General features: G+C 35.6%; 2 protein-coding genes and 1 non-coding gene across 10 annotated transcripts; 1 reads left to right on the top strand and 2 right to left on the bottom strand.

Annotated features, from left to right (window-relative positions):
- The first annotated feature begins 16 nt into the window (after positions 1-16).
- Positions 17-3,956, top strand: LOC147478911 (PLAC8 family protein). Of its 3 annotated transcripts, none has more exons than XM_086584950.1 (3): positions 17-196; positions 521-747; positions 3,383-3,956. In XM_086584950.1, exons 1-3 carry the CDS (start codon positions 19-21, stop codon positions 3,551-3,553), a joined length of 576 nt encoding a protein of 191 aa, XP_086441076.1. In that variant the 5' UTR covers positions 17-18; the 3' UTR covers positions 3,554-3,956. The 3 variants fall into 3 exon arrangements, with proteins under 3 accessions (XP_086441076.1, XP_086441077.1, XP_086441078.1); XM_086584951.1 differs by lacking the exon at positions 3,383-3,956 and adding an exon at positions 2,813-3,062; XM_086584952.1 differs by lacking the exon at positions 3,383-3,956 and adding an exon at positions 2,343-2,678.
- On the bottom strand, positions 2,512-2,614 carry LOC147478912 (U6 spliceosomal RNA). The gene has a single exon (XR_015209916.1). It is a non-coding gene; the product is annotated as a U6 spliceosomal RNA (small nuclear RNA).
- Positions 3,957-6,511: 2,555 nt separating the features above from the next.
- LOC147478910 (vacuolar histidine transporter YPQ3-like) lies at positions 6,512-16,245 on the bottom strand. Of its 6 annotated transcripts, none has more exons than XM_086584241.1 (14): positions 15,793-16,023; positions 15,321-15,569; positions 14,370-14,412; positions 13,338-13,364; positions 12,737-12,835; positions 11,152-11,345; positions 10,095-10,281; positions 9,895-10,020; positions 9,465-9,584; positions 9,039-9,059; positions 8,419-8,477; positions 8,218-8,308; positions 7,732-7,848; positions 6,512-6,880 (listed from the first exon to the last, which is right to left on the bottom strand). In XM_086584241.1, the coding sequence occupies exons 2-13, from the start codon at positions 15,560-15,562 to the stop codon at positions 7,765-7,767; spliced, it is 1,293 nt and encodes a 430-aa protein (XP_086440367.1). In that variant the 5' UTR covers positions 15,563-15,569; positions 15,793-16,023; the 3' UTR covers positions 6,512-6,880; positions 7,732-7,764. The 6 variants fall into 6 exon arrangements, with proteins under 6 accessions (XP_086440367.1, XP_086440366.1, XP_086440364.1 ...); XM_086584240.1 differs by having other exon boundaries at positions 15,780-15,916; XM_086584238.1 differs by lacking the exon at positions 6,512-6,880 and having other exon boundaries at positions 7,646-7,848; positions 15,793-16,245.
- Between the last annotated feature and the right edge of the window lie 1,251 nt (positions 16,246-17,496).

Raw genomic sequence — 17,496 nt, 5'->3', positions numbered from 1 at the left:
CTCTCTCTCAAAAGAAAAATGGAACTAGACAAGAACAACAGCAGTTATGTACCTCCGCCTTATTATATTCCATTGGAACAGTCGGAGATTATTCGCAATGCCAATGATACCTCGTCTAGCTCACCACCACCACCGCTGTCACATGATGATGAGTGGACTTCAGGGATCTGCGCTTGTTGTGATGATATGCATAGCTGTATGCTCCCTCCCTAGCTACTTTTTTTTTTTTTTTTCCCATTATTTATTTATTTATTTATTTTTAATATAATACAAAATTATATTTTGCATTCTTCCTTCTGTTTATATTTAGTTGTCTATATTCTACAAATTTATACATGGTAGGTGTGGCCTCTTTAATATCTCATCACCATTATTGGGTATTTATACTGGCTTATCTTCTCATCACTCTTGTTTTGTTTGATATCTGGCTTGAGCCTTTTGTACAATAATGTATCTGATTTTTAACTAATTAATTAGCATCTCCTCTGTTGTTGATCAAGTATTTCTTCTTGTTTAACAGGTTGCTTAGGCCTTACTTGCCCTTGCTTCTTGTTCGGAAAGAATGCTGAATTTTTGGGTTCTGGAACATTGGCTGGATCATGCATCACCCATTTTATCCTTTGGGGGATTGTTAATGCAATTTGTTGTATGCTAACTGATGGAACTCTTTGTTGCTTGCCTGGATGCTTTGTTGCATGTTATGCATGTGGCTATCGCAGGACATTACGGTCGAAATATGATCTTCCGGTACGACATCATGCTTATTCCCTCTTTTTTTTCAACTGTTCACCCCTTCATTCATTAAATTATATTTTCCTTGATGATACTTTCTATGTGTTGCACGCCAATCTAACACCAAACTGTTTCCTTAGTCAACCACTTGCCTCTTTGCTCAAATATTATTAATCTAGCTAAAGGACGTTAGAATATTGACCACCATATGGGACTTGTTAAACATAGACAAGGATCAACTTGTTGAATCGTGATACTTACTCGTTTCGCAAGTAATAAGAAGAAAAAGGCACCACAATAAATCTGTGGATATATATCTGCAAGCCATGACGATTAGTTTAGTGTCGGTTACTCTGTTGATACTTAACGGGAAGTTATCCCTTCTGGAGGAAATCATCTCCCTTCAAATTGTTGAACTACCAGTGTAGAAGGTAAAGCATTGGGATTTGAAGGTAATTAAATAACAGCCATGTTGAATAACCTGAAGGAAGCTTGAAAAAGATACTGTTTCTTTGACTTGCTCTACCTAGGTAGAATTAGGTTCGTCTAATTGAGGCTAAAAAGGGTGCTATACTAAGATTTTAGGTTCCTCGTGTCCAACGGGCCATAACAGATCAAGATGGTGAATATACTGTAGCTCACTAGAACAATGTTGGTGCCTTTTCTATTTGAGAATCTAGTAATATTAAGTCACGTGCTTCAGCGAATTTACAACATGTATATCCCTTAACAACTTGGCAGGAGATTAATTTGGGAAAATTCGATAAATAATGGAATTGTCGGCAGTAGATGAGAGAAGACATAGTATAGAAGAAAATAAAGTTGTTGGTGTAATAAAATATGATGTAGATTAAACTGGCGGAAGCTTCAGTTTATTAAATCTACTCTTGAATTAAACAAAACAAAGAAACCTAAAAAACAACTCTTTTATTGAATCTCACAAATCATAAACATCAACCCTGAAGAACCCTAACTACAAGCCTCTTATTTATACTAGTAATAAGAAAGCAACAACTAACTAGTGGGCTCACGACCCATGGACTTGACCACCGAACCTATAGGCTCCCGCCTATGAAATGTGTAGAAAGTCCTATAACACTTGACAGAGGAACTAATGCTCTGCATCAAAATACCTCTGCTGATATAAATCAAAGAGGCAAGCAGGATTCTGCACAGTGCACACACTGTTACAAATATATTACCAAAAAAAGAGGAAAGAAACTAAGTACTCTATTTACCAAGCCTATATGATGAAACTAATAAGAGAGGTCTGTCATAAGAGTTGGGTAGAAAGAGTTTTCAGAGTTGGGGGAAGGCACCTATGTGATCTCATTGTCAAACGTTGGAGTGGCTTTGCCTGAGAAAAGTACAATTCAATGCAACACTTTTGAAATAAAAGAATAAACAGTGGAAAATCGCTGTTTAATGATGTTTTCTTAAAAAAAATGATCAGTAATGACACTCTTGTGGTTCTTGCGATTATTTAACAATTAAAAAGGAAAATGAGAAACTGGCTAATTTTTCCAAAAATAGTCTGTTTTGTTTGTTACTGTAACAATGATTAATTATATTAGTTTAATGACATATAGGTTTTGTTATGGTAAGTGCAGTAATGATCAACTATCAGCTAATGATGGATTGAGCATGGATAATCATTCTAGCTTAGAGTTTTGTATGGTAAGCGCAATAATGATCTATCAGCTACTGAAGGACTTTAGTAAATGAGAGTACTTCTTGTGTACCTAAAGTCCTAAACCATTCTCAACTTCTTTGAGAAAGAAAATTTTGGAAAGTCTCCCGGTGCTTCTCATCCTTGTGCGTAGCCATGCCAATCTATTCTACGTACTGTTCCAATTTTAGCCAATGTCTTCCTCGAAGGAAATGTACTCTCGACATTATTGTGTCTATTGCTTGTTTTCCTTGAGACAATACACATTACTAATTTATATACCGTGTAACCATATTCAGTTCTGTGTTTCATCTACCATTGATTTACGTCCACCAATCTAAGATTTTCAGGTACAAGGGAAATTATGTCAGGTACTCAAATATTAGTCTTTTGTGTGAGTACATGTTTTAGGCAGCAGGACCACCCCAATGAAATGTAAGGCCGTAAGTGTGGGTCGCAACTACTACCAGTGAGCTCTACACATGTCCGCCCTGTCATTCTCATATTCATCGGTAAATTTGGTTGGAAGTTTGGAACGATCATAAGCTTCTTTAGTATTTTGTATATGTCACAGCCGACTGATCCAGTTTGAAGTATCCTCTCCTATTTTATCTCGTTGGTGGATATTAAAGAAAAATTGCATTTATAAGTTTGAGTGATAGTTTCTCTCCCCCTTTTCACTCTAAAAAATTATTTTTTTCCTTACTATGCTATGGCTTACACTCATTTACTTCCCTAATTAGAGATCTCCATATATGCCTTCCATCCTGCATAAAATCTGGAACCTTGATCTTATCGATTGGTCTCATTAATTATGCACAGTGCAAACTGAACAGTATGAGGGTGGATGATAAACCAGGCAGGACACTAATACACTGAAACATGTGAACCATTTAAACATGACAATGTATGAGCAGTTCGATTCAAATTTCTTCCATTGACTCTTTTCCTCCTTTTTTCTGGGATTTATATCCTACTCAGGAAGTACCTTGTGGTGACTTGACAACTCACCTTTTCTGCCACATGTGTGCAATATGTCAAGAATATAGAGAGATCCGTGAAAGGTCAATTGATTCACGTCAGCTTAATTTCAAACTTGCAGAAGTCATAGCACCGCCAGTCCAGAGAATGGATTTAACTTCTAAAGACTGAGAAGGCGCTAAGATGGTTTTGTTCTGCATTATCTTACGATGACTGCCGAATGCGTTGTAATCAACTCTTCCTGTTACTTTTTGTGGATTTATAACTTCAAAGATTTTATAGAATACATGTCCCGTGTTTTAATCAATTTTTACAAGATACAAGAATCACATTGTAGTCTGGACCATGTTTCAGTAGCGCTAGCTATTCAAAGGATGTGAAGCATGGGTTGCCAAAAGCTATTACCGTAGAAGGAATTGATCGGAGGTGCTTTTTGTTTTTGGTGATATCAACTTCTTGGTGGTTTTCTTAATTTTTGTTGTTGTTTGACTTCTTGTATTCCATTGTAACACAAGAAGAATAAGTTCACATTGTTATGAAATGGGTTATCTATGTCGATACCCATTCAAGGCCACGCAAATACGCAATTAGTATTAGGGTTTTAATAGTGTTTTAGCCTTTTAGGATAACTCTTTTGGAATTTTCTTTTTAACTGGCGTTGCCCTGTTTGACGAATTTAACGTTTGTAGGTCTCACCTAAAATAGGGGATGAAATAACAACGAAGTTGACGGTGAAAATCCCTTAAGAGCTGTTGAAACTCAAAACTACATGTACAAAAGCTCAAAATCACATCTTCTTTGTCATAGCAACATATAACAACAAATGGTCAATAAACTTCTCACAGTATATGAACATTATTAGAGCATTTCCAATGCAAATCACTTTGAGGGGAAATACAACTTGTCATTCTTATTGAGCCAAAAACAATGGCCTACTTTCTATTGAGATAGTTGTCAATTTGTTATCTTTGGACGTAACATTTTATTCTGTCTCGAGTTTTTTTTTGTCCGGACGCCGTGTTTTTTCAATTTTATTTTTATTATTATTTTTATTTTTCTTTATTTTTTTATTTTTTTATTTTTTCAGACGGGATATTTCATTTCCCCTCCACCTGAAGCGTTTTTTTTTCGTTTTTTACATTCAGACTAAATAAAATATCCTGTCCGAAGTTTAAAATCACATCTACATTGGGAATGCTCTTAACAAGAAAAGTAAAACTTTACTATTATAAGGGTCGTTTGGCAATCATTTTTAAAACCAATTCTAAAACTGGCTTTTGCACTTTTCTGTCCTTACTATACTATGTTTTTGCAAGGATGATATGGATACAATGTTATAATGATGCCTTTTCCGTTAGTTGTTTTAACTCTATTTGGTTTTTTAATCTGTAGTTTTAAAGACACATGCTTGCAATGTAGTGATAACTCCTCTTCCATTGTCACCGCTAGGCGCTAGCGATGTGCTTATTAACTGTTTTACAATCAAACAAACGTGAAGGTAATATTCGGTCCACTTCTTATTCATTTTGCAAGTACTTAACATTGAGTCTCATCAGTAGTACATGCAAGTTTTAGAGTTGGTGTAATTATAAAACTTAATCTATGTTAACAATTACTATTATTATTTTTGAAATTTTTGTTGTGTGCGTCTGTGTTTGTTTGAAGTAGATATGGCTTTCAATCTGTAAGCTCTTATGTAAGGGTTTAAACTGTTACCCTCTTTTCAGATCCGTGTTTTAATTTGCTCACTTCTTAGTACAAATTTGTGAACACCAGTTAGATGACTGAATGTTACAAGTCTTGGAAAGCAGTGAAGAAGCACAAAGTAAAAGATGTGCTCATTGGACTGCTCAATTACAATAACACTTCAAACAAAGATAGGAGGAATGCAAGGAGCTGCACTATTGCCTAAAGGAGGGAAGCAGACTTTTCGGAAACCACCAAAAAGCTAGACATGCAATTAGCTAGGTAACACATCAGATTGTAAATGGATATCGAAATGGAAGTTCCCAAGAGGAAACCATCTAAGATTTGACCGAAGAGCATGTACTTCACTATTTACTCTATTGTAATTCTTTTATTTCACTTTTATAAAATTGTTGCTAATTCAAGAAAAAGCATGCCATGAGTGCCTTCCATGACAGTTGTAGTTCAATGAATTGCGATAATATATGATGCTCTTCTCCAGTGCAAGACATTCAATTTGTGTAGCAAGTCATATGTGCTAGAAAGCAAATGCCATTCTAAGTGATAAAGTTAACCATGGCGAAAGCTTCTCAAAGAGATGCTACAATACTTCCCCAACAAATTTAAAATTGAAGGCCTACCAATATACTCGAAGATAGCAAGTACACAACAACTGTTTCTCTAAATCTTCTGATAATAGAGGTGGAACATTTGGAATACGAACCACCAATATATAAATTTGAAGACCCGCGAACAACAATCCAAAATCGAAGCACCGAAAATTCAGTTGCTAGAAGAGCAATTGATTTCATGTGTATATGTCTGGAGTAAAAGATTACAACTATGAAAACCTACTAGAAAAAAAGACTAAAGCTTGAAATTGCAAGGCCCCAATATATTCTAGCCCACATACAGTCTATTATTATTTTATTGCGGAAAAAAACCCCACTATTGTTTTTCATTTATTTTAATCCGTTAAATAAACGTTTTTATTAGAACATCACGTTAAACCACTTCATTTCCCTCACGTTTTCGTCTTCTCCAACAAATAAAGAAAACACTTCCATAACTAATTAAACTTCTTCATCACCCTATGACAAATTATCAAATGTGAAACATTGAATTTTAATCTTATCTTTATCATTCTTTTGACTTCTTCGGCTTTTCTATATTGGTTAATTTTTTTGCTTTATTTAGTTTTCTATACAAGAACTATATAATAATCTATACAAGTTTAATAGGAAAAAGTTTTCTCATAATTGAGAATCTCCCAAGGAAAAATCAGCCCAAACAAAAATATTTAACATTATCAAAAGTTATTTTGAAATTTGAAAAATCTAAACCGTTGATAATTTTATATCATTATAAACAAATTGTAATACGTCTAGACATCTTCAAATGCGCTGATTTTTCTAAGACGATCTATATTGTGGGAAGAACATATCCACCAAAAATCAGTTTCTACTTCATTGTTTTTCATGGTGAAATTTTTTTGAAGTTCATATAACAACGGGTAGAGAAAAAGATAGCACAAGTTGTTTTGAATTGTCATTCTAGTTTAATCTAATGCTGTTTCATATGCTCATAAGAAAAAATACTCAAACTCAAAATCAAATCCAAGCACGCCAGCAACTTGAATGGCCATAGTAGGCTAGCAGCCGTGCATATCTTCCCTTCTCAACTACAATCGCTGCAGCATGTATGAAACTTGGATTGCCAAGACACAACAATATGCTGCAAATCTTCCTCAATAGTATAGTATCGCCAGCAAAAGAATCAATGATGCCATCTCTAAAGGCAAAGAGAAAGGACCTGCAGTATTAATTATCAAACCTTCAAAAGTTTAGCACTTGATCATCCATCTCTAAAGGTGGAATTCGAGCTAAACAAGTCAAGCTTTACCATGCTCAAGCTCGGCTCGCTAATTACACGAGCTTTAAATTGAGCTCGAGTTTGGCTCATATAGTTAAACGAGTGAGCTCGAGCCGAGCTCCGAGCCCTCGGTTATTTTACACTATAAATATGCTATTTGAACTAAACGAGCGAACTTCATCAAGCTCATTTGTTACACGAGCTTTTATTTGAGCTCGAGCTCGGCTCATATAGTAAACAAGCGAGCTCGAGCCGAGCTTAAACGAGCCAAGCCCAAGCCGAGCTCCGAGCCCTCGGCTCAAATTCCACCCTTATCCATCTCTGCACTTGATCGTCCATCTCTATGAATGACCTGCTTATTTTATGAAGGTACGAGTATATCTTTGTTAGTATCTAATCGAGTTAAAGTGTATAATAAAGGGAATGCAATTTTCCACAAACACATGGGTATAGTCGTCCTTCAGTCTTTGAATCTTTTGTTACGAACATCTTAGTTAACTAAAATATGAGCTATTAGCCTATTAGTCGTGCTGACCAAATACATGGCACGATCAAAAGTTTAGAACAATTATACGAGACAAATTTATATGAGCGATTTATACGGGTAATACTGTAGCAATAAGTAAAAGAATAGGTCAATTATTTTACTGAATATATAATTTGAAAAGGCAAACTTGGATAAAGTGCAAATTGTGAAGGATAATGTGCCAAATCAAAAGTTATTCCATTTAATAGGTGCAAAGTTGTGAAGAAAGAATGCGTTCGCATGCGTGCACTACACACACACGTACATGCAAGAGAGAGAATGCCGTAAGAAATTCCAATCAGCTAGGAGTCATTAAATCTGAATGTTTATTCATTACAACCTGGGATTTCCAATAACGGAAATTCACAAATTGAATAAGTATCTGGAAAAGCTGTCAAGGTTCAATATTCAGAGCTTCCACAAATATTTTGGCCTGGGCTACCACGAGAATATGAAGGTTCCGAGACCGTTGGATGTGTGATCCAACAGTCCGAAAATCAAAAACAAAAAGGAAGAGAGAGAATGTGAATTTGTTTTTTTATTTTCAGACCGTTGGATCACACATCCAACGGTCTCGGATCTCGTCCCTATGAAGATATCCTCGGGGTAGACAAACTCAAATATTTTTTAATTTTATATTTACATATTTAGAAACAATATCTATGATATCAAATGTTTCCTAATTAAATCAAGTATATTTTCTCTAAAAGTTCAATCTCCTAATATGATTATATATGATAAACAAGGATACACAAGTGTCTAGAAGAACACATCCTCCTGCATCCACCACCCAAGGAAGATTGGCTCTGATTTTAGACCATTCTATGCTGCTCACGAGTATGCTACAAGAAGCAATCAAGTTTAGTTGGTACACTGATAATCCATAAACCAGAACCCACCAACATAGAGCAGAAATGAAATGTAGAGAAAAACATGTAATGCTAGCACTCACCTTGCAACATAGGTCATGTTTCCAACTAACGCAAAGATGAACATTAAGGGACTAAGCCCCTGCATAATGAAAGAGAGAATGTTAATTCGTTACACGGTCTACATATAGCTATCAAAAGGACATAACCGTTCTCCCAACTACTCTAGGCAATTCAGGTACCCTGTCAATGTCCTTGTTATTATTTTTAAATAACATCTTGACTTGTGAAAAAGTAAAGAATGGGAAAAGAAAATTAATTATGTGTTCAATAGGTCTTTATGTGGTGGGAGTCCTGATATTCCTGTGCTGAAAATTTTCACGTAAAATTTTCTTTACAACCAGAGTGCAAATTAATATTTCATTGCCTCAATTAGGAATTTCTATACCCACAAAGAAATGTTTTAAAAACATAATCGTGCAACCAAAAGCAACTCAAACGCAAGATTTCTTTCCCATACAAAAGTTCTATTTACCAGACACCCTGAATAATCATGAAAAAAGATCTATAAGGTTACCCATTAAAATGTATATGATCTAAACCAGGATAATATCGAAATTTATAAATGACCACAGCCAGTCAGCAGGGAATGGAGTCCCTTGGTACAATAACAGAAATCATGCCACAAGAAAGAAAGTCTTACCTCAACATTGCCTCTCTTAATCTGCAAAACATATTAAAAACCGAAACAAATTAGAACCAATACAATTCACTAGTGAAGATTTAAAAACTAGAGAACTAGAAACTCAAAAACAAAAACAAAAAGAATGTACAAAAACACCAACTAGGACCCTCACTCTTCCTCCTTTGATTAACCACAGTTATCAAGTAGAGGTCTAGTCGATAAGTGAAAAGTTGGAAAAAATTATCTTTTTGAAACAGAGCAGAAGACATTAGGAAAAAGGATTAAAAAAGTATTTCGAGTATCGAAATAAAAGTGTAACTAGTATAAAGATCGTTGTGGAATGACTAATGGAAGATATCAGAACAGAACACAGGAAATCTGTTAAGAACGAAAAATGACTTCAACTTTATTGTAAGAGGAGGTCAAAACATAAGAAGCACACACATTTAAGCAAATTTGTGGAAGCCGGCCACCCATATAAATAATTGCCATTGCCCAACCAAAGAAGGTCCCGATCCCACTGCTCACATCGTCCCCATGCCTCAATACTGACGTGGCACTGTCCTGAGAAAAAAAAAACACAAGAAAAACAGACAAAATATGAAGAGGCACTTCGCAAAAACAGGACCATTCCATTGCATAATACTTTATGGAATATTTATAGTAAATTAGTTTCCATTGCAGCTTGTGAATGCAGATATGGGCCACTCTTTGCGCTGGTGTCTTATAGATATATATTTAGGCATGATGCGAAATTGCATAATTTGAATCGTTGAGAAGTAAAGACTAAAGACTCATCCAGATTTAAAAACAACCCCCCCTGGCCGCCAACCCCTCCCTTGTAATAAAGAACTAAAGCTATTTAATCACTTACCTGCAAGAGCTTTCTTCCTACTCTAATCACAACTCCTTGTGGAAATTCCTCTCTTATTCTGGTATGTCTGTTAGTAGTGGAGATATGGAGATTAAAGCCACTAAGAAATAATGTGACTGCAGAAATCTGCAACCAAAATAAAGTTGAGACACAAAAACAATTCAATTTTATCAATAATTCATTGTATCCTCTATACTCACCACACATAGCATGCTTTTAGTGTTTGATGGTGGTGCAGATTGTGTAGAGACAAGGGCACCAAGCAAGGGCTCTTCTATGGAATGTGAATCATGAATAGCAACTGGAAGAATTATCCCACAGTCACTTGTTTGTGCCAGAACAGACCCTGCTGCAGGTGTATGACTTTTTGATAAAGACCTTGCTGACCTGACCAATTCAGTGTCTCCAGTATATTAATATATGAATTCTAAAAAAGAAGAGTAATAAAAAAGCACGTAAATGCATGAATGAAAGATTCCATTTTAAAGAACTTTGTCGAGTGTAGTGGAAACTCTCAACAGAAGGGTTTAATTACTTTACTACTTTTTTTCATTTTCCCTTTTACTGTATCCGGCAACCTTAGTTGATCTGTATTTGGCTATTTGCCACACAACAATCAATTCCATTAATCAGCGGCAGAGCAGAAATTTGTTTTAAGGGTGACCACTTTGGAAACTAAATGTAGTTAGCCATTGTGTAACCCTTGATGCTAATTGACTTGACTGTGGCCACTTACTATATACTATATAGCATCTTGTGATAGCCAAAGTTATTGTCTAACCTTAGAGTCCTTACTACCCAGCAACTTCTACTACATAGGGGTACATTACATCAGTATATGATCCTAATTACGTGCTGTGCATCAGTATATAATCCTACATAGGCAGATATGTTAATAGTTGTTTCAAGCTAGTGAGGGTGAGAAGATGCTAACCCTCAGCCTCACTTCTGTCCACCATTTCCACTAATTAAATGGATTGTAGCTTTAACATGTCAGACAGTCTGACCAGGTACTATATTTCCATCACTCCAGTAAACAGAAGAAGAGCACAAATAGTCGGATGATAACGACGTTAAGTGCAAGACGTTTTTTTTTCTATTCAAGTGTTCAAGTTCCTTAACTATATAGATTCATTTTAGGTAGTCCAACGAATTATTTAACACCTGTTAATGCTTGAGATTGAGGTTTGTGATCCTTATTCCTGATCTCAGATTCTCAGCAGATTAATTTTACCAACATAGAATTGAAACAATTACATGTAGTACAGTTCTCTTCCAAGAGAACCATATCGTGGAAGAACAGGGGCAATGACAGGTATTGGTGAGCTTCGAGGTGCCCCCTGAGAGACATCAGACCCTCTCGTCCAGCTGTCCCCAAACTTAACCTGCTCCGCATCAACATTATTATCGATACAATTATCTTTATGCTCTGTCATGAAAAGGTTCAGGACCTGTATTACAGTCAAAAGGTTATGTCATCGCATAGACCATTAAGAGAGGAAGAAAACCCTCCAGCCAATGAATAAGGAAGAGTTTAAGCAACTACATTGATGTGACTTGAAGATGAATGTTCCAAATTGAAAATGTCATTTTTTTATGTATATTGGCATTTTACTACTATTTCTATGCCTTTTCGTCTAAGTTCCATTGACACAGATACACGGAGACGAAGTGTCTGACACGGTGAAATATCAAAAATTGTGGTGTATTACATACAATATGTGTCCACGTATCCGAAATGGATTATTTTTTAAATATGTTGTGTTCGTGTTACATAGCTTTTCGTGATCCCAATACCTCAGGCGCCAACTCCACAAGGCCTGACCAGCAGGCCACTAAATATTCTCCTCTATGGTTTTGGTGATAAATTTAAGACATTCTTCCAGCTACAGGAGATTAGTAATCTGACTCATACTAACTTCATTAACTCAAGGAACACGACTCCCTCGCAAACTATGAAAAGTGAGACATTAATCAGATAGTCACTTAACATATTTCATATCTGTCAAGGTTTTCAGACTTAATTTTCTCAAAGTCTAAGCTTTCTTTAGAGACGCAAGTTGTGTGCATAAATGCAAGAATTACTCTATTTATTACAAGAATTCATGTTATTTCTAACATTTTGCATTGCTGGGATGGTTTAACAGACCCTACAAGAAGTAGAAAAAGAAAAAAGAAAAACAACTTCCACGATATAATAATTCAAATCTAGAAAACCAATTTTGATTCATCACCTCCAAAGCCATGGACAGTAACTGAAAAATAGATGAAATTTCCAACTCATCAAGGAAGTCTAAACCCTGCTGTACCTAACGCATGTTTCCTAGAATATATTCCAATAGAATTTTACTAAAGGATTCTTCATTTTAACTCAAAATTCGTTTGTTCTACAAGTAAACCCAGTGAACATATAAAGACTACAAAAGAAATGACTAGTTATGATTTTAGAAAGATAAGCTCAGCAACACGACTGATATTCCAAAAAACTCGAAGTTGTGAAATAGGATGCCAGACATTCATGGGCCCAAGCTGAAGTCCCCAGATTATGTGTTGGTAACTGAAATGACAATTTGTCTCAACTATCTGGGTACTACTTGAGTAAAAACTTTGGAGCTTCCAGACTAAAAACCAATTGGAAAAGAGTGGAGAATTTATGAACTATGAAGCAAGGCTTTAAATGTCCCATGCGGGACTATATATCTCATCATTTTTTGATTTACATTTATAAAAATGTAGGATAAATTGTGCTCTTCCTACAACAATATATGGCTGCAAATAGGCTTGTAGGTGCAGAATAAATAAATGAAAAGTAGACAAAATGTAACGCTGGATAAAAGCTGACCATATTGAGAAGACCTCGTTTGTTGGCTTTTGGATGGTGATAGATATGACCATAGTATATGGACTGTAACGCAAGGATCAAAGTAGTTATAGTGTACAACTGCAAACACAACGGAGTACAATAACAAGTTATCTTCATAATCTCTCATAAAGACATGAAAAAAAATGGTAAAAATAATGTAGCACAAGGACTGCTGCAACTAAGTAATACATAGGATACACTTCTCTAGTTCAAAAACTATGTGTGAAGTCCATAATTATTAATCGAACAACTCAGATGATCCTACCCATTGAACAGTTTTCCTAATTTGGGCATTTAAATGCGCAAAGAGATAACTTGAGTTAAGTACAGTTCACACTTCCGACAATCCAAAATGTACCTTAATCAGACAATTCTAACAATCAACCGAAGCTAAGTACCTTTACATGGGTCAAAGAGATCTCTCCTATTTGTGAACAGTTCAAAACCCCATACGCTTCTTATCAATGGACTATAAGTCTGCCAGATTTATACTACCTTCGTATGTCTAGCAATAATTGCACTACTTGAACAATACCTATTACTCTAAAAGTATGATAAAGATTCTAGCTGAAACTCTTACCATCGCCATATAGCGCTGGGTTGGAAGCTGCAAAATAAAGAAGAAAGAGTTTAGTAAAGGTTATTTATAACCCAATTATCTCATAAGCCTTTTGTCTTAGAATGGGACCTTTGTTGTTGAGGAACAAAATTAAAGCTATAAATTGATTTGATAACAATCCATAAAGTTTTAAGTTGATAGGCAACTTGTTGAGTAAAATTCAATTTTAGAAATATTGCAGATTCAATTGACAGAGGTCATATTCACACAATCAAACATCAAACGTATGTAGGAGGAAATACAACGTGCATGGCATCCATTTACATGATGAGGCAGAACAAGATATCGTATTTGATGAAAGGTAACATCCAGCCAATATTTCCAAGCCCTTAATTTTAATCATCAAGACAGTGAATCACTAAATAGATTTTTTTTGGCTATTAGATTGAAAAAGTTTTGTTTTCATCATTCAGCCTAGTTGGTACTTCATCAGTCAGATTTAAGTACTTATTCATTAATCGTCCTGGTCAATGGCTTTCAGACATTGAATAAGAAATTCAGTAACTCATCCTGATCCATGCTCTACAATTCCATCTATCAGGTGAAGCTCTTTTGATTCATTACCCTGAACTCTAATCATTGATTCCAAGAAATTCCACCACTCAGTTTGCGATCCAACACTAGAATCAATATTTGTATTTATTAACCTGAGTGACAATTTTTCCAGATTCAAGCATTTTGTCATTAATAAGCCTGATTGGAATCATCCTACCTTTTGAAACTATTTTCAGAAATAACAGAAAGACGGGTTTTTTTTTCCTTTGAAACATGAATAATGCAGAATGTCGAGAATATTTATTTCAATCTCTGTTTGAGTTCAGTTGATATAAACAGTGATTTATTTTGAATCATTTGGTGACAGCAAACTTGTATACCAATTCACAACAAACAAAAAATAAAATATTTACACGAAACACACTAGAACACTTTAAAACTTGAATGCTAGAAAAAAATGAAAAGGATAAACTTATCTAAGAGAACGAAATTACTTACAGTAGCTGGCTCCAGCATACAGCCAAAAAGGTTGAAAAGATCCCTGCAATGGAAGTAGTCAACAAAAGTCAAGAACTTCAAATGATTCTCATTTTAGTAGCACATTCACAACATAAGGAAAACCCATATACACATGGTGTAAGCTTGTACTTCAGTTTTCTTTCCAGAATGATTCGAAGAAACTTGTACAACGTTGACTCTAATACTGGAAGTTTTCCGAACATGGCCCATGGTTTTTCCTCCACCCATTTGAGGGAGGTTTTCCTCCATAATTCAGAATTTGGAACCTACACCATTTTGGATCACCCGACCCTAACAAGTAACAACTAAAACCGTCTTTCTCCACTCTTGGGTTAGGTAACCTTTGCCTTTCTTTTATTATATCCTAGAAGATGGCCGCACAATCCTCACCTAGGACCTTTAGATTTAAACTCTGGAGAATTTGTTGAAGGTCTGAATGCATAGTAAATGGTCTTAGAGTTCAAATTCTCTAGGTTTCAATGATTGTTTGAAGAATTTAATATGTTGAAGGTTTGGAGTTCAATTGCACTACGTTTATTGGAGAAAGCAACCTCCAAGATTTGGGACCTAAAACGATCGGTTGCGACTTGCGAGCATTGAACAAGTTTCTTCCGCTTGAGGTGGTTAAAAGCACGAAATGTATTTGCACCGTCACCAAACTTTACTCCCTACTTCGTCGTTTGTCTCACTTTGTTGTTGTATTACTTGTACATACCACTATAGTACCAAAAAAAAGTGGCCAGAGGTAGGGGAACCTAGTACTTGGATTAAAAATAAAATGAACTTCCTCACATAAGAGAAAAGGTAGAGGAATAAATTATCAGATTGCTCACATGATCGTCAAAACTAAATCATCTTGAAGAGAATGACATAGAGGATATGTTGCTAAGGAGAATATAAAGTGAGTAAACAATAATAAGTAATACATACCCAAGAATCCAAGTGATCAAGAAGGCAATAGAGAGGCCCTCTGCTGACTTCTGCCTGTAGTTTGTGAGGATCTGTGGGACCTCAGCAACACCCCAACTAAGAACACTGAGCAACCCCAGAGCTAATGAGATGCCATCCCTCCTAGTGCAGAGACAATACTTGATGTAGGTTTGGGCCCACTGAGAGCAATGACGGTTTGTGGGACAAACGGGTGGGGAAGATCCTTTGAAAAAAACAGACATAACTTCCCTGCTTTTAAATTGAACATACTGCTTTTAAAATCAGTTTGAGAAAATCCCTACATTCATACATTGATGCATACATACACACCCTAAATGAGAGAGAGCGTGAAACTACAGCAAGATCAGAAATTGCACGGACGAGATAAGCAGCAATAATATAATATGCCTATGGGGCTGATCATGCAAATAGAAAAAAGAGTTCAAAAAGTTTACTCACTTTTACTTGAGACTTGAGAGACGACTGAGATATATATCTCAATCAGCAGCAGCAGCCTTTATTGTTGTTGATGTTGACAATGTTGTGCTGTTCGGAGGAGATAACGACGCTTCGTTTGTCTTGAATATAAAAGAAAGATGATAATGATAGAAAGGGCGGGCACCCTTTCCAACCAACAAGAGAGAGAGAGAGAGAGAGTATACTGCGAACTCACACGTTGGGTGCAGCAGAAACAGAAGAACGTAGGCGCTGGCGCTGGCTATTTCGTTGCTTTTGTTTTTGTTTTTGTTTTCTGCCAATAATATCGGATCTCTTATTTATTATTATTATTTCCCCAATTCCAGTATTACATTCAAATATTTTTTGCCCCCCAAACTTTGCCCCTAGGTTTCACCTATTATTATTTAGTACTTGCAAATCTAGTACGGGTGTCTTAGGTAGCGTAGCAAAAAAAACTATACGATTTAGTCCATCTTTTCCATAAGTTTGGTGTATTTGTTATAAAATTCCATAAATTAGTGTATTTGTTATAAAACTATTCCATGAAATAGGATTTTTTTTTTTTTTTTTTTTTTATTCCGAGGTATATGAGAGGAAAAGAAAAAGAAAAGGGTTGTTTTCCTTTTATTTATTTAGTTTTTGAATATCAAACATTTTTATATATTTTTTTGATTAACAAACGTGTTTTAAATGAGATCAATAACTCTTTGATACTGGTGTATCATCCCCCAAAGATTTGACTGACTTTGCTAGTCCACACTTGCAAAAAGAAACATGAAATGAATTAGAAATTAGGAAAGAGAAAAATGAAAAACTTCAATAAACACATTTCATTTCCATTTTCCTTTTCTTTCATAACAAACATAGTTTATTCTATTCATTGGTTTTCTTTTCTTTTTCCCAATTTACCAAACAATACCAAAATTTAGTTTCCATTCCAGTGGCAATTCTATAGCTTTCATTTCATTTCTACAACTTAAGTGCGAAGAGAACATTCATGTTTTTCCTTTATCTAAAACTGGCCTAAAAGTGTTAAAAAGATGGGACATTTATGTGAAAATGTAAATGTGATCATTCCTTTATCTAAAACTGGCCTAAAAGTGTTAAAAAGATGGGACATTTATGTGAAAATGTAAATGTGATCATTCGTCGTCTTACGGTAATATGGTATGCTGTCAATTGACGTTCAACGCATGTGCGCGTCTATTAACATCATCCATCCACCAGAGCCATAAAGAAATTACAGTCCTGCTTAACGCAGTGACGCTCCATGCTTTGATTCATACCCCGCAGTTCACCTATGAGTCCGGCAGACCGCATAGCAATCCATCCAATGATGTAATGGAGATTGAGAGGGAAAAGATTTGATTTCCCAAGACTGAAGGGCATGGGAAGGATGGGTTAAAACAATTTTCCTTCAAAATGTTTTAATCCAACCCGCATAGCAGGTCCATATCAGCAGTTGATGAGAAAGGCATAAACCACTGTCAAGACTAAAGAGTCTCTAAGAGGGGGAAGTGCCATTCATCCACTGTTACGAAAACATATATCAAATGTCCACCTGTTTTCACAAGGCACATCAGTAAATCTGACATGAATATCTGCCATGGAAGATAACTTCCTACTGTTCCTAGTGGTTGTGGATGTGGTGTGTTGCACATTTTCAAAAATAGCATCTAACATTTGCACCATGATCAGTTGATCTGAGACCAAGTAG

Source organism: Coptis chinensis, chromosome 9 (genome assembly GCF_015680905.1).
Source record: "Coptis chinensis isolate HL-2020 chromosome 9, ASM1568090v1, whole genome shotgun sequence".
NCBI classification, from domain to species: Eukaryota; Viridiplantae; Streptophyta; class Magnoliopsida; order Ranunculales; family Ranunculaceae; genus Coptis; species Coptis chinensis.
This window is presented reverse-complemented; position numbering and strand designations above follow the sequence as displayed.

Bases quoted from the DNA above. Each gene is read 5' to 3' on its own strand.
- LOC147478911 (XM_086584950.1), top strand. From the start codon at position 19: ATGGAACTAGACAAGAACAACAGCAGTTATGTACCTCCGCCTTATTAT. The intron at 197-520 runs GTATGCTCCCTC...CTTGTTTAACAG, and splicing joins TTGTGATGATATGCATAGCT to GTTGCTTAGGCCTTACTTGC. The intron at 748-3,382 runs GTACGACATCAT...TATCCTACTCAG, and splicing joins GGTCGAAATATGATCTTCCG to GAAGTACCTTGTGGTGACTT.
- LOC147478910 (XM_086584238.1), bottom strand. From the start codon at position 15,562: ATGTCTGTTTTTTTCAAAGGATCTTCCCCACCCGTTTGTCCCACAAAC. The intron at 13,365-14,369 runs GTAAGTAATTTC...TTTATTTTGCAG, and splicing joins GTATGCTGGAGCCAGCTACT to CTTCCAACCCAGCGCTATAT. The intron at 8,478-9,038 runs GTAAGACTTTCT...TTCATTATGCAG, and splicing joins TTAAGAGAGGCAATGTTGAG to GGGCTTAGTCCCTTAATGTT.